Raw genomic sequence first — 27151 nt, forward strand, 5'->3', positions numbered from 1 at the left:
AGCTCAGCTTTTCCTTCAGGCTAGGGACCCACACAATCCCAGGGTGGGAAACAACATTAGGAACTTTCCAGGCAAGGTCCATCAAACATGGGCAGTTGAGCAGACACAGCACCTCAGCTCTGCTTCCCTTTGGTACTTTGCATGCTGATTGCAGCATCTGGGCTTGATGAGGCAACTGATCCTCACCTGTTCCAAGCCTACTGCGGCTGAGAATCACAGACCTCCTCCCAGAGCTAGCGAGCCCCACCTGGCCAGCTAGGGAGCTGGGCTGTGGGCCCCTGCCTGCTGCTCCCTACACCTCAGAGCCTGCCAGAGTCAGGGCAGGGGCCCCTCTGGCTCTGATGATGGGTCCTGCTGCTCTGGTTCCTGTGCAATGACCCCCATCCCCTCATCATCCTGTGAGTACTTTCTTCTCCATCTCCATATTGCCCTGGTGTGTCCCTGTCCCAGCTAGACCCCTTCCTCCTCCCTGTTGTCCTGCCAGTTCATGACACCCAGCCAGTTGGGTGGCATATAAATAAGTAGTAGTAGTAGTACCTGTTGTTGTTATTAAATGCTCGGGTGAGAAGTTGTGTTTTTTCCTGGCTGGTGGTGGTGCTCCTGCTCCTGGACTTCCATTTCCAGCCAACGTGTCCAAAGGTCGCAAATGATGGGTGTTGTAGCTCAACACTATCCAGAAGGGCACAGGTTCCCTATCCCTGCTTCGGGACTTTAGGATATTGTGGACAACTGCAAGTCAGGTGTTACTCTTAATAACAATAGTAATTTTATTGTTATGCCCTGCCCATCTGCCTGCCCTAGCCACTCTGGGCAGCTTCCAACACATATAAAAACATAATGTAACATCAAACCTTTTAAACCTTCTGCCTTCAGATGTCTTCTAAAAGTTGTACAATTATTTATCTCCTTGACATCTGATAGGAGGACATTCTATAGTGAGGGTGCCACTGCTGAGTAGGCCCTCTGCCTGCTGCCGTCTGCTGTACTATTTGGAATGCTATTGTTGTGTTAAGGTTCTGGAGTTTTAATTACATTTTATTGTATGCTGTTTTTATATGAGTATTCTGTCCACCTTCTTGGGACCCTTATAGATGAATAGTGGCTTAGAAATGTAATAAAGAGTAATAATAAGTAGCTTGGCAGATTCCCCCCCCCCCACACACACACAAATAAATACCACATACAAAAGACTGGCTCCTTAATATGACACTGCTTTAAAGCAGTGTTAACTGTTCCACTCTGTTTTAAATTTTAATAGAGAATCCCAGTTGCAAAGTGCTGGGCTTCCTCAAATTTCAGAGCAGCGAAAATCAAATCTCCATATCTCCCACAAGCTTCAGCTGAAGTGAATATTAAGGGGCAGCTGTGGCTCTTGAGAGCAGGCATGGTCCTCAGTGTCAGAAGGCCATGTACTAAACATGGGACTTGGAGGAAATGAAAGCCTGGTTCAGATATACTGGAAAAAATGCCATGTGAATAGCTATGGCAAGCCTTAGACATGAACTGCCCCCACCTTTTTCACAACAGAGGAGGAATGAAAATCGAACCATGGTTCCTTGGAGTGGTCTCTGTGGAGTGCAGTGGTCTCTTATTATGGGTTTATTCACTAGCTAGTTTCAACAAGCTACGGTTTCTAATGTGTGGATATCATGTGAAGCTTAGTTTGGTGAACAGTAAAAGCTGGAGGGGAGGCTGGTGCAGACTTGTTCAGACCAGGAAACTATGATTTGGGGTTTACCGTATTTTTTGTTCTATAAGACTCACTTTTTTCCTCCTAAAAAGTAAGGGCAAACGTGTGTGCGTCTTATGGAGCGAATGCAGGCTGCGCAGCTATCACAGAAGCCACAACAGCAAGAGGGATTGCTGCTTTCACTGCGCAGCGATCCCTCTTGCTGTTCTGGCTTCTGAGATTCAGAATTTTTTTTTTCTTGTTTTCCTCTTCCAAAAACTAGGTGCGTCTTGTGGTCTGGTGCGTCTTATAGAGCGAAAAATACAGTATATCTGAGTTAAGCCAAAGGAGTCTCAGTCCAAGATAAGTCTAGGAGCAAACCTATAGACACGAAAGGGGGAGGGTTAGATATGAATTTCAAATGGGTACAGCCAAACAGCTGGTATTCTCACCATGGGGAATTTTTCCCATTCCTGTTGCCAACAAGTGTTGGGGGGTAAAGATAACACAGGGATGAGCCAGCATTTCATGCTTCAAATTTACACAGTGGACACAGCCAAACAGCTGGAAATCTGGTGTTGGAAAACCATGGGAAAGCAAGGTTACAAAGCTGGACCGCTGAGGGGGGAAGCAGAGCTGGAATCATGAAATCAGCTAGGTGGTAATTTTTATATGCATCCTCTTGAGCAGGTAAAATGTAGCAAACAGGTTTCAGTAGAATATTTCTGTAGAGTAAGTTTGCTGATACCTTTTCTTATTATTTTGGAACGATAGCAGAGTCAAGGATCTGCACACTTCCCTTTTCTATCCTCCAGATTATATTATTTTCTTGTCGGAAAAGTGTTTGTAGCCTCTTTGTTCTGGAAGCACCGTGGGTGTCTCTTATTTTTATATCAACAATTTACGCCTACCCCTCATTCTTTCAAATATGTCTTTTTTCCTCTAATCAAGGAGGATTAGCTAGCTGTCAATAGAGTACTTAGATTAGTCAACAAAGTGACTACACCAAAATAACATGCTGAAAACTAATTGCTAAGCTGAGTTTCAGCAATGATTTCCACCCTACACCTAGTGTAGGTGTAATCTCTTATAGTAGATGTAATCAAGACAGGCGTAATCAGCTAACAAGTATAATTTCAGCGTTCAGTCAATAGACCAATTAATTAATTTGGAAACATATACTACAGAAAAACAAACAGCACGAAACAAAATTAGGACCAGAGCCTCATTGCAGTCCAAGGGAGTTGCTGCTAAAAATGTCTTTCCATGGCAACTAATTCTTACTTAGCTTGTAATACTTAGAAATGCTAGCATCATGAAACTCAACTATTGTTATGAATCTCCCTGCCCCCTTTGGAAATTGCCCATGTGGAGCTGTGATGTGCAGAGAACAAAATAGAGGGAGATAAATTCCATGCTTTAAAGGCTTGTAAATTTGGGGGCCATGTGTAGAGAATTGGCATATGGAAACCAGTTTCAACAGCTTGCTCTGGCCTTTAAATTCCAATGTGTCGTTCTTATTAGTTCCACTTCTGTGAAGGACCTGCATGTAGACTCCATTCCAGTAGACCAGGAAGAACCCTGATACAGTATATCAGTCTCTGAACCAAGTACCCTTTAACAACAGATTTATTCCAATATTACATTCAGAGTTCAGAGTAGAGTATACTAGAACAGGCAAACAAAGGGTGCGCTGAAACACCCATCTAAGGATCACACATTACTGAAGACTTCCCTTACTATATCCACACCTTCTTAAATCCTCCTGTCTTTAAGCCAGAGTTGAGCAACTTATTTGTTGAAAAGCACCATTTCCTCATCGTTTGATCGCCTATGTCCACCTTAGATACTGCAAAGCAGCCTTGCTACTTAATCCTGCCTCCCGGTCCATCCTTTAATCTTGACTCGCTTGTCAGATCTGACTACTAGTGGCTCCTTATTTCCAGATCCTGGCTCTCCTCAGGCACCTGCCCACGGCTGCCCGGCTCTGACGGCTACGACAGTTGCTTGAGCTGCATGCGTGCTGCAATCTGTTTGTTGCTTTGTTTTGCTTTGCCAAAAAAAAGGTTGACCTCGAATTGTTACATTTAAATAAGGTAGCATAAGCAACTTTCCCTTTCCTTCTTTAGAAGGTGCATGTCCTCTGTTCCAGTCTCTAAGGAGTCCTCACAGGGTGTGTCTACCGTGCGAGCTTATAATAGCGTTAGAGTTCCCAGGGAAAAAAAGCAAAATTTAAATAGCTGAGTTTGTCCTTCTGTATGTTACCTAGGAACATTCTGCCAACTCACTGGGGTGACATTCACTGATGTTCTTTGTGAGACTCCTTGCCTGTTGTTGAAAGGGCAAGGGAATATTTTCTGCAGGGGAAAATAATGTCATTGACTTGTTCTTCCAATTATTCCATGTATTTGAAGCTTTTCCTTACTAAAAAGGTAAGCTCATCCATCATTGCCAATTCGTGTATTCAGATGCTGCTCACTGCAGCAGACTTAGGCTCTTAACCAGACCTTTCCAAAGTGGAGATTGCAGTTAATAATGCACCTAGACATATCTTTATTCCTAGCTTCCCTTAAGGCACATTCGCTCCCGCTATCGTTTGGGGTCAAATTGCATGGGGCAATAAGCAGTTGAATAATTCCAGGTCTCTCTGTCTGTGAGGTTGCATCCTAGATCACCATGTGTGTGAAAGGTTTGCAGCCATTCATGTGTGGCGACTCAGAGAGGGAGCAACTCTCCCCTTTTGCCAGTACTGCCACTTGCCAGGATGGTGGAGAACAACACAGATTTGTTTTCTGTCGCTCCAAGAGGGTAGGACGGTCCTGTGCCATTGGGATCGAATTAGAAGGTCGGCGGTTTGAATCCCAACGACGGGGTGAGCTCCCGTTGCTCGGTCCCTGCTCCTGCCAACCTAGCAGTTCGAAAGCACAACGTGCAAGTAGATAAATAGGTACCGCTCCAGAGGGAAGGTAAACAGCGTTTCCGTGCGCTGCTCTGGTTCGCCAGAAGTGGCTTAGTCATGCTGGGGACATGACCCGGAAGCTGTATGCTGGCTTCCTCGGCCAATAAAGCAAGATGAGCGCCACAACCCCAGAGTCGGCCACGACTGGACCTAATGGTCAGGGGTCCCTTTACCTTTAAGCACTATGGATAACTTTCTTGACTCCAAGATCTGTGTGACAGTGGAGTAGACTGCCTTAGAATGTGGCAGGCTGTCCTTCATGAGATGTTTTTAAGCAGAGGCTGGATGGTCATGTATCAGAGATGCTGCAGTACAGTGGTACTGTACCTTGGTTTTCAAGCGTCTCGGAAGTTGAACGTTTCGGTTGTTGAACACTGAAAACCCAGAAGTAAATGCTTCCATTTTCTAACGCACCTCGGAAGTTGAACGGCTTCTGCTGCGTGTTTTTCAATTTTCTCCATTGAAACTGAAACTCTCCCTTTGCGCCGCGGTTTTTGAATGTTTTGGAAGCCGAACGGTCTTCCGGAACAAATCGAAAACTGAGGCATTTGTATAGGGTTGGACCACATGACCTTTGAGATCCTTTTACGTCCATTACTCTCAACTTACACGCATGTACAGCTTGCCTTACGGCTTCCTTTCATTCAAGTGAAAATGCCACTTTTTCATTATTTTCTGTTATTGCTAATCCTCGGAATAGATACTACGCACTAGATGAATTTCACAACTTTGGAAGGCAACATTTTTTGTTAAAAACAATTCTTCAAGAACAGTTTGCTCGGCCGACCAGGAGTTACATAAATTACCCTGATAAATTGTCTTGTTTTCCACAGGAATGTCATATATATCTATTTTCATGTAGGTGTCCTGACAAACATTTTATGAAATCTGGCTGGCTTGCCTTTGCACCTAGCTCTGCTGAGCAACTTTCAATAGCATGTGAGCCTGAAGTTTCCTTTTGTCATTGGCAAGATTTCCTCTACTTGAGTAGATTTTGGGTCTGCCCTCTCAAAATGTTGCCATCATTCCTATGGGGGGAAAATGCAAGGCCAGGGTGTGTATTGGGCGAGTGATTGGCTTAATCAAGCTGTGATTTACATTTCAAAATTGGATTGTTAGCATAGCTTTGATCAGCTTTTTTTCTTCTTTTTTCTTTGGACTGTGGTGGTAATGCATGGAAAGTTTCAATCACTTGTAAGCTAACACTGATTATTTTTGAAATGTGTGCTACAGAAAGTTATTTCTTTCAAGCTAAATCAAGCAAGCTGATGAGCCAGTTTTCTGAATAAACTGCACTAACATAAGCCAACATTAGGTATCCGTAATTGCAACAAGATGGGCTGTGTGCTGTAATTACTCAACAATTGACTTAAATGTGAAGATTTGCATTTCTCTGTTTGTTCATTACATTATATTCATTTTTAATGGAATTCCAAAGTACTCTTCTAAAAACAAAACAAAATCAAGAGCTATCGCATTTCTGGAATTTAACTTTGAGAAATTGAATATAGCTTTAAAAATGGCCAAAACATGTAAAATGTTTTTTGGCTATGTTCCCAAAGTGTGCATGTGCCAGACCCATGTGCAAACTCTTTGTTTTTCACAAATAGTGTTTCCAGAAAAGTTTCCCCATAGAACCTCCAAATTGTTTATGGTACAGAAATTCAGTAATTTCTTAATTTTCTGGAGAGGTGCCATTATTATAAAATGAGAGGTACTGAGACAGGCAAGTATGGAACTAGCAGCTTCCAGCCTGCAAGCAATTTTTCCTAACCCCAAATATATCGAGGACTGGTTGTGCTACACAAATGATAAAAGAAACTCTGAACATGCTCAGAGGCACAAGCTTGATGGTTGAATCCTGCCACCTAAAAGAGTCCTAAAATAAAACTCAGGCTCTGGAGATTATAGCTAGATATGCAGAACTACTAACATGAAGGCTTGTGCTCACCAGCTGGGAGGACATTGGCCTGAAGTGTTTAATACACTAAAGAGATTATAATGAGAACAGAGCCTGAAAGATATAGCAAGTTTCTGTGTCCCTGCTTTGCTCTTATTTAAAACAAATGAGATATGATAGCCATAGTTATGTTTTATGTATATCTTTGAAGCAGGCACACAGGCAACATTTTTTTTTTCATGTTCTAAAGGAGAACATAGAAGGTCATTTGACTAGCACAGATATTTTCCAGGCAAATTTAGCACTGGGAAGACTTAATGTTGTTGTAGTGTGTCTGTTTTATGTAAAGAACCCTGAGATGAAACAGCCAAGCATGTATTTAAGATGGTGTTATTTCCCTTGTCAAAAGGCTGTGATTGCTGCCGCCATTGTTCCTTCATTCCATTCAGAATCTTGACAGAGGTTTATTGAAACCCGCAAATAATCAATAGACCTATTTTTATCTCTTACACCAGCGAGGCTCCCCACCCCTAAGGTAATGAAGACATCATTGCAAGGGCTAAATAAGCTGTTCTAAAGTTGTGTCTTATTGTGTTATGCGCTTTTCTTGTTAAGCAAGGGGAATTATTTTCAATGTGCCTCTGGTTCTAATATTAGATATTTTAGTAACCTCTCCAAGGGTATTGGAAATTACAACTGTTTTCTGGCACTCCTTTAAGCACAGAGAGCTTGTTACCTGGTGCTTTGGGGTGAAGGAGACATTTGCAATTAGTGACCATGATGAGCACTGTACCCACCACCAATGGACTTCGCATTTGTTTGCAGGATCTGTTTGCAAATAGTAGTTAAAATACAATGGCAATTACATCTGGTGAAATCTCCCTTCCCAGCGATAATGGTCCCTGTTAGATTATATTATTGATTCGTGTCGCTTGCAATTCAGCCGTGCTTCTTCAAGCAAATGTAACAAGCTAATACGCTTCCTCTAACTTTTATACCCCTTGATTATAAAAGGCTGGTAGATTACCCCTCCCAGCAGCACCTCCAATTAAGGTCCAGTCAATAGAAATGAGCCCTGTTATTCAAATGCTTTCCATGGGGCAGTTCTACAGATGTGGAATTTCGATCCTCTTCTTACTTTCATTCTGTTCCAGACACAAAATATGCAAGCAGCAAAATATACAAAATGTTTACTTTGGAAGGAACATCGTTACTGGGCAGCCGCCTGAGGCTAACATGTCTGACACCTTTTAGTGCTTTATGTATAATGATGCAAGGTGTAAATGCATCAGAGCATCCTTTTGTCTTGAGAGGTCATTGTGGTATCTTAGTAACCTGATGCCTACCACGACTGAAAGTGATACCCAGCCTTTCCATACACTGCACTGAAAGTGTGTGTGTGTGTGTGTGTGTGTGTAGGATGAGCTCATGTATCAATGCCAGTACTCACATGGTTCTCCACCCCACCCCTCAAGGCAGCCAGGATACTACAGTGGTTCCTCAAGCTACAGACACTTCAGGTTACAGACGATTCAGGTTACAGACTCCGCTAACTCAGAAATAGTGCCTCGAGTTAAGAACTTTGCTTCAGGATGAGAACAGAAATTGCGCGGCGGTGGCACAGCGGCAGAGGGAGGCCCCATTAGCTAAAGTGGTACCTCAGGTTAAGAACAGTTTCAGGTTAAGAACAGACCTCTGGAACAAATTAAGTTCTTAACCCAAGGCACCACTGTACAAAGAAAATACAGTAATCATAGAATCTTACGAGTTGGAGGAACACATTGGTCATCTAGTCCAACCGCCTCCAATGCAGGAATCTCAGCTCAAGCATCCATGAAAAATGGCCATCCAACCTCTGCTTAAAAACCTCCGAGGAAGGAGAGTCCACCACCTCCCGAGGGAGACAGGTGGTGAGTTACTGTAAGTTCAGGGTAACTACTTTAAAATATATCAGTGCATATTTTCATGGTGGAAAAGAAAGTACAATTATTTGTGTGACAGCCGATTGAGAAACCTACCAAGTGGAGGTGAAGTGGCAGGCATGCAATGCTGGCAGAAAGCCCAGGAGTACAAAAAATTAGCAATGGTGCTTAAATTGCTAGACTGTAAGAATGGCATTCATAAAGCCAGAGTCTGAGGGCAGAACAAATGTGTATATGCATATTAATTTCTCTTCTGGCTCATGCCTTTGTAAATTTTGTCCCCCTTAGAAACACAGTTTATTGTTGGCCTTGAGGCACATGGCTGCTGAACCTCTTTCCAAGTCTTTTCTTTCCCATATATATATATATATATATATATATATTCATATTCCTGCTTCGGGTATCTTTTTACCCTGGAATTCAACAACTGCACTGGCCTCTTGTTCAGGTTTAGCATAAAGTGAACAAGCTTCTAACTGTAGTTTATCATTATGTCAGAATCCAGACAAACTATAGTTAGATATAAATGTAGTTTAAAGAAGCTATTCAACATCAAACAGTGGTTTGCAATCCTGGCTTCTTTCATTAAACCATAGTTAGGATCAACAACAGATTTACGTATAATAATAAACCACGGTCAGTGCTTTTTCAATAAAAATAGGTGCTAGAACTCACCATGAAGTTGTTACAGTAAGTCGCCGGGCGACTTGGGGCAGATGCCAGTTTGACCACAGCCACATTCAGCGCCTGCAGAGGTGCTAAAAACTACGGCAAGCTGTCTCCCTATGTGGTTTGGGGGTTGTTTCTGGGTTTGGTGCAGGTCAAATAAACGTGCCTCGCCTCCCTCGTTCTCTTCAATTCAGGCAGATGGTTAGGACAGCTCCGAAGGGCCCTCACACTAACACGTATATGTGCAACGGTAGAGGCCTCGCCGGAAAGCTTAAAATCCACCACTGCTACACAGGAGATGGATTGAAGTAAAGGAAATACAAATTGGCCCTGCCCCCGCCCCCTAGCTAGGAGCTAGGCGGAGTCATAGATCTAAAAAATAACGTTGACTCGCACACAGTGGCCAGCTTACATTTTGACTTGAAATGTTTGTTTTGGGCTTCTCAGAAGTATGTAAAGACAAGAAGCGGGTGGAGGGATTGCCGCCTCGCGATGGTGCCTACCTGAGAGGTGCCAGAACTGCTCTCCGACACGCTCTGGTTGCATAAAAGTATTGTTGTTGTTTAGTTGTTTAGTCGTGTCCGACTCTTCATGACCCCATGGACCAGAGCACGCCAGGCACTCCTGTCTTCTACTGCCTCCCGCAGTTTGGTCAGACTCATGCTGGTAGCTTCGAGAACACTGTCCAACCATCTCGTCCTCTGTCGTCACCTTCTCCTTGGGCCCTCCATCTTTCCCAAGGGTCTTTTCCAGGGAGTCTTCTCTTCTCATGAGGTGGCCAAAGTATTGGAGCCTCAGCTTCACTACCTGTCCTTCCAGTGAGCACTCAGGGCTGATTTCCTTCAGAATGGAGAGGTTTGATCTTCTTGCAGTCCATGGGACTCTCAAGAGTCTCCTCCAGCACCATAATTCAAAAGCATAAAAGTATGGACCGTGGTTATTTGAAAATGGAAATTCAAGCTTCCAATCTTGTGGCTATACTAGAGTGGAAGGGACGCAACAAGCATGATGCACATGCACGTAACACTAAATCATTGTTTAGCATTCTATCCAAACCAGGTCACTATGTCATATGTTGGAATTATGCGGAGAAGTCTGAAAGATCTAAATTAATTCACCCCGTTGACTTTTCCTGGCACTTGAAATATTTGACTCATTGAGTTAATTCTAGTCTCTGCTTCCGCAGCGCCTAGTTGATCTCCAGCAGCAGATTTCATGCGGTTCCTCGGCATAAGGAAGTTGAAACATCTAAGAAATCTGGATTCAAAGCTGTATCGTGATGACAATAGAAAGAAACAAGTCTTGGAACTTTATGAGTGGCAGAATAAAGTGTGTGCTGCAGATGATGTGAGTTAGAAATCAAAAGCTTTCAAGTTGCATCTTCCCCTTAAGGTAGAAACTTCAGTCACTGTTTGAAAAGTGAAGCACAGACATTAAAACAAATGCGGTCCACAAATCTGCGACGATGGCAGCGCTTAGAAATAACAGGCATATGGCCACTGTATTTTATTCAGCACAACTGGTTCTATATATTGTAAAAAGAAGGCTCAGAACAGCAGGATAAAGAAATTCAAACATTTGCTTGTTTCCAGTCTTTCATTGCCTGATAATTTGCAAAGAGCGAGGTTCTCCCCCCCCCCCCCATCTTGTAGTTAATGTTAACTTCTGCCTGTGAGAGGAGATATGTCATTTGGACGCATTATGATTATAACTTGTTAGTTAAAATCTGATTCATTTAACACCTTAATAACTGCAATTTATTATTGTGAAGCAGACTCTTTGGGTCTGTGAATTCATTATGGCAATGCAACCGTTCAAACAGATTACTACATCCAGTAATCTGTTCTGTTTATCTTCAGCAAGACAGTTAAGGATTTTACATCCATTGTAACCGTTTGCAAATGTTTTGCAAAATTGCTAGGAGAAGGGGTCAGAGTTCAATAATAAGACATGTGTGTCTGTTCTCTTATGCTCTTTCTCTTTCTCCAAAGATCACTTTGGGTCAATTGTGCGTTATCTAGGATAGTGTAGACGTTCTCACACCACTCTGGGATCATGCAAACTGCCTCTCCCTGCGGGTCAGTAGTTCTGCATGATTACTGCAAAGCTCAGTGAGTGGTGGAGTACATTCCTTGCATTACATCCCAGACTCAGTTCCTACTATTTACAGAATCTCAGATGGTCTGAGATGTTAGGCAACCACAAGCAGTCTCAGTGGAGAGCACTGGCCTGCATGGATCTTTATAATCTAACTTGGTAGAGGACAACTTTATATGTTCATAAACATTGCATGATGGCAGTGCCCACAGGGTGCATAGAATCCTAGAGTTGTAAGGGACCACAACTAGCCCAACCCCCTGCAGTGCAGGAATCTCAACACGCAGCCTCCCATTCAACTGGAAACCGTACCGGACCCTGCTCAGCTTAGCTTTGCAAATGGCATGTCAGATTCCAGAGAGCTGCTTTCAAAACTTGCTGTCTATTAGAGCAGACAGTATTGAGCCAGAGGGGACACTGCCTTGACTTTGTGTAAGGCAACTCTTTATAGCTTCACTGCTTTTATGCATCTACAGTTCCAGGTAAAAATGTGACACAACTGGCCTAGAACATTGAATTGAAAGTGTCCTGGCATGGGACATTCATCTATTCTGAGCACAGACCAGGGTGGGGAGGAATACCATCAACACTGCAGGTGCCACAGCAGATCAAGTAGACACAAATATTGGGTCTTCTGAGGCAACACATAATAAAATGGTTATATCTGCTTTTATCTGTTTGCTGCCGGAACACTTAGGCAGCAGTTCTCAACCTGTGGGTCCTCAGATGTTGTTGGACTACAATTCCCATCATCCCTGAGCTCTGGCCTTGCTAGATTGGTGATGGGAGTTGTAGTTCAACAACATCTGGGGACCCACAGATTGAGAAAGGCTGACTTAGAGTGATCCCCTTGCTGTTCAAACACTGTTGTGTGGGCACCACACTCAACTTGACCGTTAACATCCATTACAGTGGTACCTCGGGTTACATACGCTTCAGGTTACAGACTCTGCTAGCCCAGAAATATTACCTCAGGTTAAAAAATTTGCTTCAGGATGAGAACAGAAATCGCACGGTGGCAGCGGGGGCAGCAGGAGGCCCCATTAGCTAAAGTGGTGCTTTAGCTTAAGAACAGTTTCAGGTTAAGAACAGACCTCCAGAATGAATTACCGTATTTTTCGCACCATAGGGCGCACCGGACCATAGAGCGCACCTAGTTTTTAGATGGGGAAATCAATAAAAAAAATCTTTTTTTTCCCCAGCCCCAAAGAGCAGCGTACAGGCTGCGCACAACCTCTCCCTGCCGGGGGGGTTGCGCGCGGCTATGGCACAAGCCAAGGCAGCCAGCAGGATTGATCCCGCTGGCTGCTTTGGCTTCCTCTTTAGCCCCACACAATCTCTCCCTGCCGGGAGAGGCTGCGTGGAGCTAAAGAATCCATAGCCCCGTGCACAATCCTGCATTCGCTCCATAGGACGCACACACATTTCCCCTCAGTTTTTGGAGGGGAAAAACTGCGTCCAATGGAGCGAAAAATACGGTTAGTTCTTAACCCGAGGTACCACTGTACTTCAGAACTTGCTTTCATTGCCACGGTGCTTGCTTTGGGCCATCAACAAAAATATCAGAAGATGCTGCAGTCGCTGGGGTTGTTGTCTGGGACCTGGTCCCAGCCCATCTCAACTCAGCTCACCAAACTACTTTTTCAGTTGGATAGCACTGGGCCCTATGATTGTGCATCTAACCGGAAACACCAGTCATGAGATCACATCCAAATAAATTATTGTTGAGTCTGACCAGTAATGAGATAAAGCTACTAAGAACTGCTTGGTTGGCAGACTAGAGCATCTGATAAATCTGGAACTATGTGGAATTACGAGAGTGCTCTAGTGACCAGGTCCCTGTAGAGCCAGCCGTTCATGGTTTTTTTTTTTCTGAGTCTACCATTCCAACCTTCTTTGTCCCTTTTAATAGGTACATCCAAAGTCCAGTTGCAATATACATATGCAAACAAACAGGGCCTGCTCCACACAAAATGAGGGGTTTTGGTTGATCTAGGTTAAGAATCTTTTACCATAATTTTTAATTGGATTCAGCATTGTTTACTTGTTTCACCGTTGCCATGCATTGCTCACTAAAGATACCAGCTGTTCCTGAGAGACATACTATGCTAGGATATATTTTGCTTTATTTAGAAAATGTGTCAGATAAGAATGGAAATGACTTAAGGGACAAATTAAAGATTCTGCTTCCCAGCAAAAAATAACAGTGTACATTTCCCACAAAAAAATTGAGTCTAAAGATGACTAGGGATTTACTGGTACTATGACACATTTATAGTATGAACTTTCAACTTCCCATATTTGCATTGTTGACACAGGAACTAAATCTAATATAAAGTAGTACCTGCTTTGGGTTGGGTTACATGCATGACTGATGCACAAAAACAGATTCCCAGCCTCATGTGTCCTACTGAGGAATGAAGATAGCATGTGTTTTGTCAGCAAGCAAAATTTAGCAAGGAAATAGTATTTCATAGAAATCAACACTCTCGATAATGTCAATAGGAGGACACTGAAAAACATGAAGAATAGTTGAAGGCAGCATTTTCATTGGCCTGTGTGACACTGTCTTAGTATCTGAAACATGGCAGAAGATAGAACTCAGGGAGCTAAGAACTCTGGACTATTGATTCTGACTGCAACCTTTATTGTAAATGGGATGCAAGAACCTTCTTGACGTCAACTGTATTGTATAGAAATATAGGGGTATTGCAGGAAGACTATTTTTGCACAGTATCCGAAACTTCAGATCATCCATTTCTTAGGATATTGATGGGAGAAATATGTGCTGCAATATTTTTTTGCTTTGAGTTACACCTTGACATCAGTTGTCAAAAGCTGCAGGGCATGAATCTCTGTCAGCCTTTACATTTCCTGCTTGAAACTATAGTTGTTCAAAGAAACCATTAAGCATACCACATATCTTGCATATTTGATTCCTGGAACAAGGAAATAAGAAGAGGATCAGCACGAACCGTACTATCTACTAACCCTCCTAAAATATCTAAGACTATATAACAGAACCTCTCTTCTCCTTTGTGTATGGCTACGTATGCAGACGAGGATTAATCAATGTTTTGTGTGATTTAAGAGTTATAAATATTAGAGGAACTGTTATAGGTTTTTGAGCTCAATTAGACAAGATGATGGGAAATCCATGATTGGATTTCCCATGTGTATGTTAAATTATAAGAAACTAAGAGGGCACCCTGAACCACCTTGGAGCCACAGCGCTGTGGAAGGAAGGGCTTAACCCTCCCCTCTTCATCACTTCTTGAGTCACAATCCTCCCAGGTGTGAATTATATGAAGCCATGTGTTTTTCCCTCACGGGCAAATAGTTTTTGCTGGTGGGATCATATTTATAGAGGAAATGGCATGAGGAGAAATAGCTAAATCTCCTATCCAAGTACGATAGTCCTCACATGATTTGCACCCGCTATCAGGAGCTGCTCTGATTTTTTTTAAAAAAATTAAAGCTCAGACCATAAATTCCCTACGGTCCCATCTGATTTTTAACTAGGGTATTCACTTCAAGTTGAATATTCAGCCCAAGATACTTGAGACAAGAAAACCATCCAGTAGGAGTCACGGCTGAGGTGATTTGCTTTCTGGAAGTTTCTATACACCGTATTTGGCATGCTGTAACTACTATTTGCAACTGATTCAGTAAACTAGCTTCCAAGCACCATGGGTTCCTTCTGTGCCCATGGACATTCACTGCAACATCTCCTTCATCCCTAAACCCCAGGTAACAGGAGGCAGAAAACTGGAGCTGCTAATGCATTTCTGTTTTGTTGAGATAGGTATGGTTTTTAGAAGTCTGATATCAGGGATTGGCAGGGCTGTAACAAGAGTGCAGTGGAGGCAGGGGGTGGCAGAAGTTGACCAAGGAGAGGGAGTCAGTGATTTATGGGGTTTTGTGCCACCCAAGGGGCAGCAGCCCACGATGGAGGAAGGGGAAGGGTTGGAGCAGTCAAGAGACGCAGGAGTGGGGGGCAAGATGTGTCAGAAGCAGGGGGAGAGGCTGTTAAGGCAGCCGAATCCCCACTTTCTCCTAGTACCAGGAGGGTCTTGAAGAGGCAAGCACAGTGGCAACTTCCAGTGTAGAAGAAGCCTCTGGTTGTGTGCGCACACTTCGTCAGGCGAGGGGTGTGTGGTCCGACTGTTGCTTCAACTGCTTTGCCAGGCACGAACCTTTAGAAGTTACCGCCAGCTACCTAGATGCTACGTGGGTGGCGCTGTGGGTTAAACCACAGAGCCTAAGACTTGCCGATCAGAAGGTCGGTGGTTCGAATCCCCACGACGGGGTGAGCTCCCGTTGCTCGGTCCTAGCTCCTGTCAACCTAGCAGTTCAAAAGCACACAGTGCAAGTAGATAAATAGGTACCACTCTGGTGGGAAGGTAAACGGCTTTCTGTGCACTGCTCTGGTTTGCCAGAAGCGGCTTAGTCATGCTGGCCACATGACCCGGAAGCTGTACGCTGGCTCCCTCGGCCAATAAAGCGAGATGAGCGCCACAATCCCAGAGTCGGTCACGACTGGACCTAATGGTCAGGGGCCCCCTTACCTTTACCTTTACCTAGATGCTAGAAGCTTGTGTGTGTGTCTTCTGTGTGCCTTAGAAGCTGCTGTAAGTGTGTGCTTTTGTCCGTTACAACTATTGGCTGTGCACTTTTATCAGAGGCATACCTTAGATATTCTTCAAATAACTTGGCTATTGCTAGAATTACTGTTTTTGGAGTTATTTAGACTGACTGGAAAGGAGTAGAGGCCCATTGTTAGAAGCGCAGAATAAACATAATGCCCTTTCAGCCTCAGGCTGTCGGTGTTAGACAACGGCTGTTTGGACATTACGATAAACCTTGCTTTACCGTGACAAGAATGAGCCAAAGTGAGTTTTATATATTAACCCCACTTTAACATATTAACCTCACTTTAGATTCAGGTAGGTAGCTGTGTTGGTCTGACGCAGTCAAAATAAAAAAATTTAAAGATTGTCCAGTAGCACCTTAGAGACAACTAAGTTGGTTCTGGGTGTAAGCTATTGTGTGTGTCTGAAGAAGTGCGCATGCACACAAAAGCTTATACCCAGAACAAACTTAATTGGTCTCTTAAGGTGCTACTGGACAATTTTTTAATTTATTTTAACCTCACTTTAACTTTCTTCTACAAACTCAAATCTATCATTAGGCCATCGTTTATCATGATGTCCCAATTCAGCCATTGTTTAAAGAAACACTTGATTTAAAGGAGGTGTTTGATTTTTGTATTCAACAAAAGTACTACCTCGCTAACTGTATCCAATATTTACTCTAAAGCTGTATTGCTTCCCGTCAGGAACAGGGGGTGTAGGACTGGGGGGGGGGGTCCATTGGCTGCATTCAGTGGGAAGTGTTTGGACAGATCTAGGGAATCGGTTCCCAAGTGTGCTTACCTAGAAAGCCCTTACATTTTGTGGTGGTTCTCATGCTTCTGGAGCCTTGTGTACAACATTCCATGGCACCATGCATGGGAGTGTTCTGGCAGAGATAAGTATGCAGCTGTCCTTGCACCTGTCTAAGTGTTCCCTTTTGCAAAGAGGAGCACTGAATCACCATTTGATCCAGATGGATATGTTGGCCCACGGTCCATCTTCGACAGCTGGATAAGATTTTTTTACAGTCTCCCCACCAAAAACCATTTCTCCCTGGTGGAAAAATGTATTTATGGAGGAAAAGCCTCCTATTTATTTTTAAGAGAAGTGTTATAAAATTATGATTGGGTTAGTGCAATCCTTAGAAACTATTATCTTGCAAAACACCAGAGGCTATCCAATGAAACTGATTTACAGTAGGCTCCAAACGAAAGGGCGTATTCTTTGTTTAATGCTGAATTAACGTGCACAGTTTGTTGCTATATGATATGGTGGTGGTGGTCAATAACTTAGAAAGCTCTTTTTTAAAAAAAATGATTAGACCATCATGTGGACAGTATCTCTTGTCAGTAACTTTTGACCGTAGTGGGTGAAATGGAATAGCTATATTCAGGACAGTATGCCTTTGATCCAGTTTCTAAAAACCAGTTATGGGAGATAGCACCAGTCATGCTTTGCTTTGCTGCTGCTGTTGTCATTAAGCTGTTCACAGCTAGAGTGAGTTCTAGACTAGATGCAGCCAACTCAGTCTTCTTACTTAAATTCGCTTCCACATCACAAGGAACACTCAGTATAAATATGCACAATGTTTTATTTATAACCAAAGCCTCAGCGCCTAGGGCTTGCCGATCGAAAGGTCGGCGGTTCGAATCCCTGCGGCGGGGTGCGCTCCCGCTGCTCGGTCCCAGCGCCTGCCAACCTAGCAGTTTGAAAGCACCTCCGGGTGCAAGTAGATAAATAGGGACCGCTTACCAGCGGGAAGGTAAACGGCGTCTCCGTGTGCGGCTCTGGCTCGCCAGAGCAGCGATGTCACGCTGGCCACGTGACCCGGAAGTGTCTCCGGACAGCGCTGGCCCCTGGCCTCTTAAGTGAGATGGGCGCACAACCCCAGAGTCTGTCAAGACTGGCCCGTACGGGCAGGGGTACCTTTACCTTTACCTTTTAGACTGTCAAGAAAACAGACAATTTCTTTATAAACTCTAATAATTTTTAAATACATGAAAGGAAGAGCATAGAAACTACCAGAAAGCTGTCTAACCCAGTTCTGAAACCTACTAAAGACTGCAATCCTAAACCCTCTGAAAACACAATCCTCTACATACCTTGGATTGAACATATTGGAACTTGGTTGTATGCATAGGGTTGTGTTGCGCAATCCTGTGCTCACTTAAGCCCCACAAAAGTCAACGGGACTTACTTTTTGAGTAGACACGTACAGTGGTACCTCGGGTTAAGTACTTAATTCGTTCCGGAGGTCCATTCTCAACCTGAAACTGTTCTTAACCGGAAGCACCACTTTAGCTAATGTGGCGTCCCGCTGCTGCCGCGCCGCCGCGCAATTTCTGTTCTCATCCTGAAGCAAAGTTCTTAACCTGAGGTACTACCGGTATTTCTGGGTTAGCGGAGTCTGTAATCTGAAGCATATGTAACCTGTAACATATGTAACCCAAGGTACCACTGTATAGGATTGCAGTATAAACATTCTCTCAACTGCCTAAAACCGCTTGCAGGTTGTTTTTCTTTTTTTAAAAAAAAAAAAATCCAAATAATTTTTTCTCCTCAATTCCTAAAGAAAAATATGCAAAAGTTTTTTTGTTTGTTTGTTTGTTTGTTTTTAACAGAGTAGCTGCCTTGTACCAACTGATAGATTCACGTTTTCCAAAGGAATGATAACAACCTTGAATAATACCTTTGATCTTTACCAGAGTTTACTTCTGTTGGCTGGGCGTTACCATCTGGCTAGTTATGCTCCAACAGGTGTGCATGCATTTCATTAGGAACCAGCTTTATTACGCTTGTAAGTCCCGACCATTTACAGTGCAAACATCTGCAGAGAGTGAGCTCCCATGCAAAGACCCATTCCCTACATGTGTTCATGGTGTATCCATGGGGACCAGGAGAGAGGCTAATTGGCACATGTGATGTTGGAAGTGTGTACAGTCATACCTTGTGTTGCGTTAGGTTGTGTTAGGTTCATGTTGCGTCTTTTCCGGCTTGGAAACCCGGCAAACCCAGAAGTGTATACTTCCGGGTTTCGCCGCATGTGCAGAAGCGTTCTATGTGCTTCTCACATGCGCAGAAGCACTGTATCATGCTCCACGCTTGCATAGAAGCGCCGCTCTAGTTGCGGACTTTTCGGGGTGCAAACGGCACCCCAGAACGGATTGTGTTTGCAACTAGAGGTACCACTGTAGTTGCTTACACACTGTGAATTCATGAGTAAAATGTTTGAATAGGGCTGACGAGTGACTTCAAATCTAGATTAAAAGCATTAAAATTTACTGTATTTACAGAATGCATTATGTTTCAACTATGCATGCAAAAACCCAAGGATTTGCCCAAATGCCCTTCTTCTCCCCTCTTTTTTTTCTTGAAAAGCATCTGTACTTCACATCGAAATATTACTTCCAGGATTCAAGCCAAAGGGTGGTATTCAATTGTGTTTTACTCAGAGTAGACACATTAGAATTGGTGGATAAGTCTTAAGTCCGGTCCATGCATTTCAGTTGATCCTGTTTTAAGATAAAGTCAGTAGGAAGCTGCTGCAATCTGATGAGGAGGCTAAACTAGCAGAAATGAATTTCTTTTGTACAGGACTCCATTAGCAAGTCACTTCGCACTTTCCTGAGACTATCACCAAGATGGTTCTGTAACAGTGGAATGGGCCTAGGTCACCTGCGACTTTCAGAGAATACTGTGATAATAGTAAAATAGTGCCTTATAGAGAATAGTAGAGGGTTAGAAGGGAATCTAAAGGGAATCTGTGGCCTTTTAGATGTTACTAGACTAGAACTCCCATCATTGTTTACCATTGGCCATGGTCTTAACACCTGGAAGGCCACAGGTTCTTCTACCTTTGAGCTTTTTTCATCTAAACACCTTTACAGGAATGCCACCCAAGCCCAGTAGGCCCAGGTATAGCTGAAATTACGCTAAGCTGAAGGCAGCTGGCAAACTGTGAAGAGTTTGATCTGTTTTCCTTTTTTCACACTTACATAAAGAAGGACTCCTGCTGGAGCTCCTTCGCACTTTACAGTTTTAAATGCACACTTAAAACATCCTAGGTGCACAGCTAGAAACATTAATGGAAGAAGCATGTTTGCAGACACAAATGTTGTACTCCCCAGGGAGCTTTGATTGGCTGTGGCTCCTGGAAAAGTGTCTGTTGTTGTTGTTGTTTAGTCGTTTAGTTGTGTCCGACTCTTCGTGACCCCATGGACCAGAGCATGCCAGGCACCCCTGTCTTCCACTGCCTCCCGCAGTTTAGTCAAACTCTTGCTGGTAGCTTCGAGAACACTGTCCAACCATCTCGTCCTCTGTCGTCCCCTTCTCCTTGTGCCCTCCATCTTTCCCAACATCAGGGTCTTTTCCAGGGAATCTTCTCTTCTCATGAGGTGGCCAAAGTATTGGAGTCTCAGCTTCAGGATCTGTCCTTCCAGTGAGCCCTCAGGACTGATTTCCTTCAGAATGGATAGGTTTGATCTTCTTGCAGCCCATGGGACTCTCAAGAGTCTCCTCCAGCACCATAATTCAAAAGCATCAATTCTTCGGTGACCGGGCTTCTTTATGGTCCAGCTCTCACTTCCATACATCACTACTGGGAAAACCATGGCTTTAACTATACGGACCTTTGTTGGCAAGGTGATGTCTCTGCTTTTTAAGATGCTGTCTAGGTTTGTCATTGCTCTTCTCCCAAGAAGCAGGCGTCTTTTAATTTCGTGGCTGCTGTCACCATCTGCAGTGATCATGGAGCCCAAGAAAGTAAAATCTCTCACTGCCTCCATTTCTTCCCCTTCTATTTGCCAGGAGGTGATGGGAACCAGTGGCCATGATCTTCGTTTTTTTTATGTTGAGCTTCAAACCATATTTTTGTGTCTGTAGTTGGTGGCAAATATGCAAATACACCTGAAACTACATAAAGTGTGAAATAGTTCTTAGTTAAATGATACTAAGAGAAAGGGCAAACTAAGCACACTATGTAATGCAAGTAATTAATTTAGTTGGGAGTTCCTTTTCAACATGTTTGCACAAAACTGCAGAAAGTTGAGCAAGAAGAACGATGCAGGATATATCGCACACACCTGGTTTTTCTTTATAAATCCCTAAAGTGGAGAGGCCAAGATTTATCAGCTCTGTTTCAAAGCTTCTCCTCATAGAACGTGCACAGTTAGGTAGTTGATGGTGTGGTGACAGGAAGCAGCATAAAGCATCTATTTTTCTGCTATGGAGACTTGCCATGAGCCATGCTCAGTTTGAATGATCAGCCTAGTCCTGTGGGTGAAAAAGCTCAACAGCTTGATGCATTTCTCCTAGATAAGCTGGTGTCCTTCTGTATTTCTAGAATAGCTGCAGGTTTGTCCAAAGTGCTTAGGGATTATGGGGAAATGGTTGGTACTTAATTGAATTAATTGAAATGGACCCACAGAGGTTGAAGAAAAAGGTTGACACCGAATATGAAACTTAAATCTAAAAATTCCGTCTTCAAAGTTCCTGTGTGAGGGGCAGAGTAGAGAGGGTGGTGGGAGGCTGGGGAAAACTTCAGGTGAGAGCTGGTAGGATTCACACTTCTGTGTGTGGAATAAGGGTTAAGATTTAATTTGGATGGAGGGCTCCGTAATTTCCTTTCCTTCTATTCTCTTCTTCTTTCCTTCTTTCATTCCTTTCCTTCTTTTTGCTTTTTTCTAATTTTCTTTTCTTGATTAGTGTGATTCCCCCCCCCCAATTTTTTAAAATTATTTTTCACAAAATTATAAATGAACAAAACAAACAAACATAAATCATAATCTTATTAAAAATTATACTTATTAACATTGTTAAGTGACTTCCTCGCTTCCCCTTGGTTGAATTTCCATGCATATCCATTTTAGTGTGATTTTTATCGTGTTTTATGTTGAAAACGTTTAATAAAACTTGGTGTGTTTTTTCAAAAATGCCATCTTCGGCTCCTCTTAAGTTTTAATGAACCATTATTATTTAAATGCATTTCAGCTCTTCCTTTTTATTTTGTACCTGTTTAATACAGTGCAGTTACATTTTAACTTTGATGAAACACTAGAGGACCCTACTGTGCATTTACAGACACTTCGAAGTCCAATTTTAACATGTGTGGCTAAGTTACATAAGCACATAAGGGGAGCCTTTTGGATCAGGCCAATGGCCCATCTAGTCCAGCATCCTATGCTCACAGAGGTCAACCAAGATACCTCTGGGAAGCCTGCAAGCAACAACACTCTGCCCATCAGTGGTTCCCCATAACTGGTATTCAGAGGCTGGGACGTGGGTGGTGCTGTGGTCTAAACCACTGAGACTCTTGGACTTGCCAATCGGAAGGTCGGCAGTTCGAATCCCCACGACAGGATGAGCTCCAGTTGCTCTGTCCCAGCTCCTGCCAACCTAGCAGTTCGAAAGCATACCGACACAAATAAATAGGTGCCACTGCGGTGGGAAGGTAAAGGTGTTTCTGTGCACTCTGGCATTCATCACGGTGTCCCGTTGCACCAGAAGCGGTTAAGTCATTCTGGCCACATGACCCGGAAAGCTGTCTGTGGACAAACGCCAGCTCCCTCGGCCTGAAAGCGAGATGAGCGCCGCAACCCCATAGTCACCTTTGACCGGACTTAACCATCCAGGGGTCCTTTACCTTTTATTCAGAGTCAGACTGCTTCTAACAGTGAAGGGATATAGCTCTCTCTTGATAGCTGCGGCCTCTGCGGATATTTATAATCCTCTTAAAACCATCCAAGTCGGTGGCCGTCACTGCCTCGTGTGGGAGCAAGTGCCATACTTTTAACTATGTGCTTCATGAATAACTTCCTTTTATCCGTCCTAAATCTCCCAGCATTCAGCTTCATTGGAGGTCTAGTGTTATTATCCGGGTTCGACCAGATGATCTCACAATTCTAGATTGTATTAGAGAATCTAATAGATTACTACACCCACCATGCATGTGTGCATGAAGTGTATAGAGTCCACCACAGAAGTCTGCATGCTAGGTACCTATCCCTCCCTAGCCAAATCAGCAACAGAAGCTAAATATCCCCAAGTACAGTGGTAGCTCCGGTTAAGTATTTAATTCGTTCCAGAGGTGCGTTCTTAACCTGAAATGTTCTTAACCTGAAGCACCACTTTAGCTAATGGGGCCTCCTGCTGCCGCTGCACTGCCACTGCACGATTTCTGTTCTCATCCTGAAGCAAAGTTCTTAACCTGAGGTAATATTTCTGGGTTAGCGGAGTCTGTAACCTGAAGCGTATGTAACCCAAAGTACCACTGTATTGTGTGGCCTGTTCTCATTTTGTATGCTGCTTAAGGTAGATATTTGGCAGAAAGTGGGGTTAGAAGTTTTATAAACAAGTGTGTTTCTTGTGTAGAATATGATAACCCAGCAGTTTTTCTTCTGTATTTTCCTCCGTGTGTGTGTGTGTGTGTGTGTGTGTGTGTGGTTTTCAGATTAAAGTTTTACAATCACATAACCAACATGCAACATAAAAACAGATTCCAAAAAACCTCCTGGACTTCCCTCCTTCCCTTGGTGGGTCCTATTGTTAATCATTTCCTCCTGCATCTTTTTTTGATAATCCAAATCTTTTATATCTCTGTTATGTCCAAAATTCACCACTAAATGTAATTCCAATAACACAAGTGTTATTCCAATCCTACAATGATTTTTAAGATAAATTATAAATTTTCCCCATTCCTTATTACAATTTTGGTCTTCCTGATTTCTGATTCTTCTGGTCATTTTTGCCATTTCAGCATAATCCATCAACTTAATCTGCCATTCTTTTCTAGTAGGGACTTTATCTTCTTTCCATCTCTGGGCCAATAACATCTGTGCAGCCGTGGTCGCATACATAAATAGTCTTTTCTGCTCCCTTGGGATTTCGGTGCCTAGGATTCCTAAAATAAAGGCTTGGGGGGGTGTTTTTTTAATAAAAAGTTATTTTAAACATTTTTTCAACTCATGTATCATTTTTCTTCTGTATGTTCATACCTGGTGCTACTAGCTGGTGTGGGTGTCATTGATTCTAGTGTAGCTTACACCAAAGTTTATGGGATTGTAGTTAAATAAGGTTTACTCAGAGTAGATCCATTGAAAGTAATAGACCTAAGTTAGTTGTGTCTATTTATTTCAAAGTGTCTACTCCGAGCAGGACTAGCATTGGACACAGCCCATTGGCTCAGAGATTGATGCTCAATTTCAGAGATAACATATGAAATCAGACTTTTAAAAAGCTGTATGTTCAAATAAAAATAAGCACGTAGCAAGCACAGTAATTTATCTTGCCTTTCTGAGGCTCCCAATGGCATACTACGGAACAGCTGTCCCACCTCCTTGATTGTAATAGAATGTATGTTTTGTTTTAAAAGTATATATCTGGATCTCAAAATTAATTACTTCAGTGTTTCCAACTGGATAAATGATTAAGAACCAATTGTGAAATTACACTCTGAAATGAAACACTCAGGGCTTGTTAATGCTTTTCTTGGCATGAGGAAAGGACATATAGGTCTCTAATATTAAATGGTGTTTCAAAAGGCGAGTTAGCACTTTGTTTGCCAAATGGACTTTCAAAAGCCGTCTTTGGTTACAAAGCTTGACTGTCTTTGTGTAAATCATGGAGCAGCTACAGTAAAATAGCTTTGTTCGAAAAGATAATCTCTGGCAGGCATCATCAAAGGTTTGAAATTCTGGAAAGGGTGAAAAGAAATCCCTGCTTTTACACTGATTTATCCTGTAGGTCAGCAGCACCTCTGTGAAATTTGCCTGGGAATTATGGGATATTTGCTGTGTTGGGGGGGGGACCCCCACCCTTTCACTGAATCAAAAGTTTTCTGCTTTTTAAAATTATTTTTATTTAACAATGAAAAAGAAGAAGAAGACATGGCTAGAATCCAGCAGGTGGGAGATGAGAGTTAAGTTACTGCTTTTAGGGAGTTTTACTGCAATTTGGAGCATTGGTTTTTATAGTATCTAAATTTATGAGTTCATATTTTTATGGTATAGTCTCATGACACATTCACTGTGCTCCATCATGCCCTGTTCCCCGTGTTGCTGTTCTTGATTTACAACTCGTGTGACTATGAATCATTCTCCTGGAAGGTCTTAATCCCTTGATAAACCTAAATAATGTGTAGTGTTTTTAATTTATGAGCTGAGCCATCTTATACCTAGAAGAAGGAGCATTTGCCTAAAACGTTGGTCAGCGATCAGTGGATTTAGATGTGTCTCATCTAAGTGCTATATAACACTGCGCACTCACAGGATTGTATATGTGACCTGCACATGGAAGGAACAAAGCGTAGTCTCTTTCTAAAATGCATTTATTACATACTACATTTATTTCCAACCTTCCTTCCATGTTGGACCACAGGACATCATACATAAGAGTTCCCTGTCCGTTTCCTACCCAGACCCAGTTTAAATTTTAGCAGCATTGCTGCAGTATGTGCCTTCAGGAGATAATCTAAGCTCCTGCCATCTAGTTTTCTGTGTAGACGGCTTTTTGGTTTGTATGGGGAAACATTTATTTTTGTTTGTTTGACCCATTTTATACGCTGCTTAACACCGCAGTCTCTAAGCTGTGCATTCAGTGAGGTTTCAAAACAGATACAGAAGATGAAATAAGTTTTAATTCACCATAAAATTGTGTGAACCCTACTCCTGCCAACCTAGCAGTTCGAAAGCACATCAAAGTGCAAGTAGATAAATAGGTATTGCTCTGGCGGGAAGGTAAACAGTGTTTCCGTGCGCTGCTCTGGTTCGCCAGAAGCGGCTTAGTCACACTGGCCACATGACCTGGAAGCTGTATGCCGGCTCCCTCAGCCAATAAAGCGAGATGAGCGCCGCAACCCCAGAGTCGGTCACGACTGGACCTAATGGTCAGGGGTCTTTTACCTTTACCTTTACTTAGCAGAGTGAAATGGCACAGCGGTTTAAGTCAAATGTTGCCCTGCCTCTCAAGAGCCAGGGCTGTGTAGTGGTTAAAGTGTTGGAGGAGCATGGTTCGAATTCCAACTCAGCCATGAAGCTCACAGGGTGTCCCTAGGGCCAGCTACTCACTCTTCGTCCTTCCGACCTCACAGGATTGTTGTAAGGGTAAAATGGGCATGACGAGGAAAGGTGGGGCGTCAATGTCATAACTATTCAATCAAAGCCAATGTATTCATGATTTACGTACTTAAGTCATCAAAACCAATATAATTAAAACCCAGTTCTTAGGGAGAACTAGGTGTCAGAGGACAAAAGGTGTTGTTTTTTGAGCAGAGTAAAAACCAGCAGTGAGGAGAGGAAGCGAAAGTACTCACTTATAGCTTGCAGCATCTTCAAGTCTTTTTTTTTTAGATGTTGGTGCCACTATATGTTAGAGCCCAAAGAGGCCTTCTGTCAGGGTGGTTTTCTTCTTCTGAAATGAACATATTTATTATTTTATAGTGGATGCCTTGAAGGGCAGGAGAGCCCCCTTTGTTCCTTGTAGGCTGTCCAAGGCCTATTTTTGTTTGTAGTGGCTAAATGCGAGTTGATGGAAAGCTCTTATGCCCTCGTTTGTCTTTCACAGGGTGAATTGAAGATATAGTCTCCCAGCTGAACTACTATGAGGTCAGAAGCCTTGCTGCTATATTTCACACTGCTACACTTTGCTGGGGCTGATTTCCCAGAAGATCCTGAACCAATCAGTATTTCGCATGGCAACTGTGAGTATGAAAGGCAGGGAAACTGCGCTTAGATTTCTTGTCCCCCAAGTTTCAAGTCATGGCTTATTGGTCAGTGAGATTTAAATTTGTGAGTACTACGCTCTTGTTTCCTGCTGCGTTTCCCAGACCCTCCAAGTGTCCCTATTTTCCAGCAACATTCCCAGATTTACAGAAGCCATCCAGGCTTTTTTTATTTGGTCCCAAAATGTCCCGCTCTTCCTTAGGACATCTCTATTTTCAACAGAATAATGTTGGCGGGTATGGAGTTATCCGACCCCCGAGCCATCTGAAGGCAGCCCTGTATAGGGAAGCTTTTTAATGTTTACTGTTTTATTTTGTGCTTATATATGTTGGAAGCCGCCCAGAGTGGCTGGGGCGACCCAGTCAAATGGTGGGGAATAAATAATAACATTATTATTATCACAGTCGTACCTTGGATCTCAAATGCCTTGGCTTCCGAACAAATCAGCTCCCGAACGATTGAAACCCGGAAGTGAGTGTTCTGGTTTTCGAACAATTTTCGGAAGCCAAACATCCAGCGCAGCTTCCGATTGACTGCAGAAGCTTCCTGCAGCCAATCAGAAGCCACGTGTTGGTTTCCAAATGTT

At 43.0% G+C, this 27151-nt stretch overlaps 1 protein-coding gene across 9 annotated transcripts in view; it reads left to right on the plus strand.

The window, feature by feature from the left end:
- Positions 1 to 27151, plus strand: part of SEMA6A (semaphorin 6A) — a 192163-nt gene that overhangs the window by 72478 nt on the left and 92534 nt on the right. For all 9 annotated transcript variants that reach the window (XM_079995364.1, XM_079995370.1, XM_079995371.1 and 6 more), the window contains exon 2: positions 26408 to 26543. In XM_079995364.1, the coding sequence (XP_079851490.1) occupies positions 26444 to 26543 (100 nt within the window). In that variant the 5' untranslated portion in view covers positions 26408 to 26443. The remainder of the gene's footprint in view (positions 1 to 26407; positions 26544 to 27151) is intronic.

Source organism: Podarcis cretensis (genome assembly GCF_951804945.1).
Source record: "Podarcis cretensis genome assembly, chromosome: 11".
NCBI classification, from domain to species: Eukaryota; Metazoa; Chordata; class Lepidosauria; order Squamata; family Lacertidae; genus Podarcis; species Podarcis cretensis.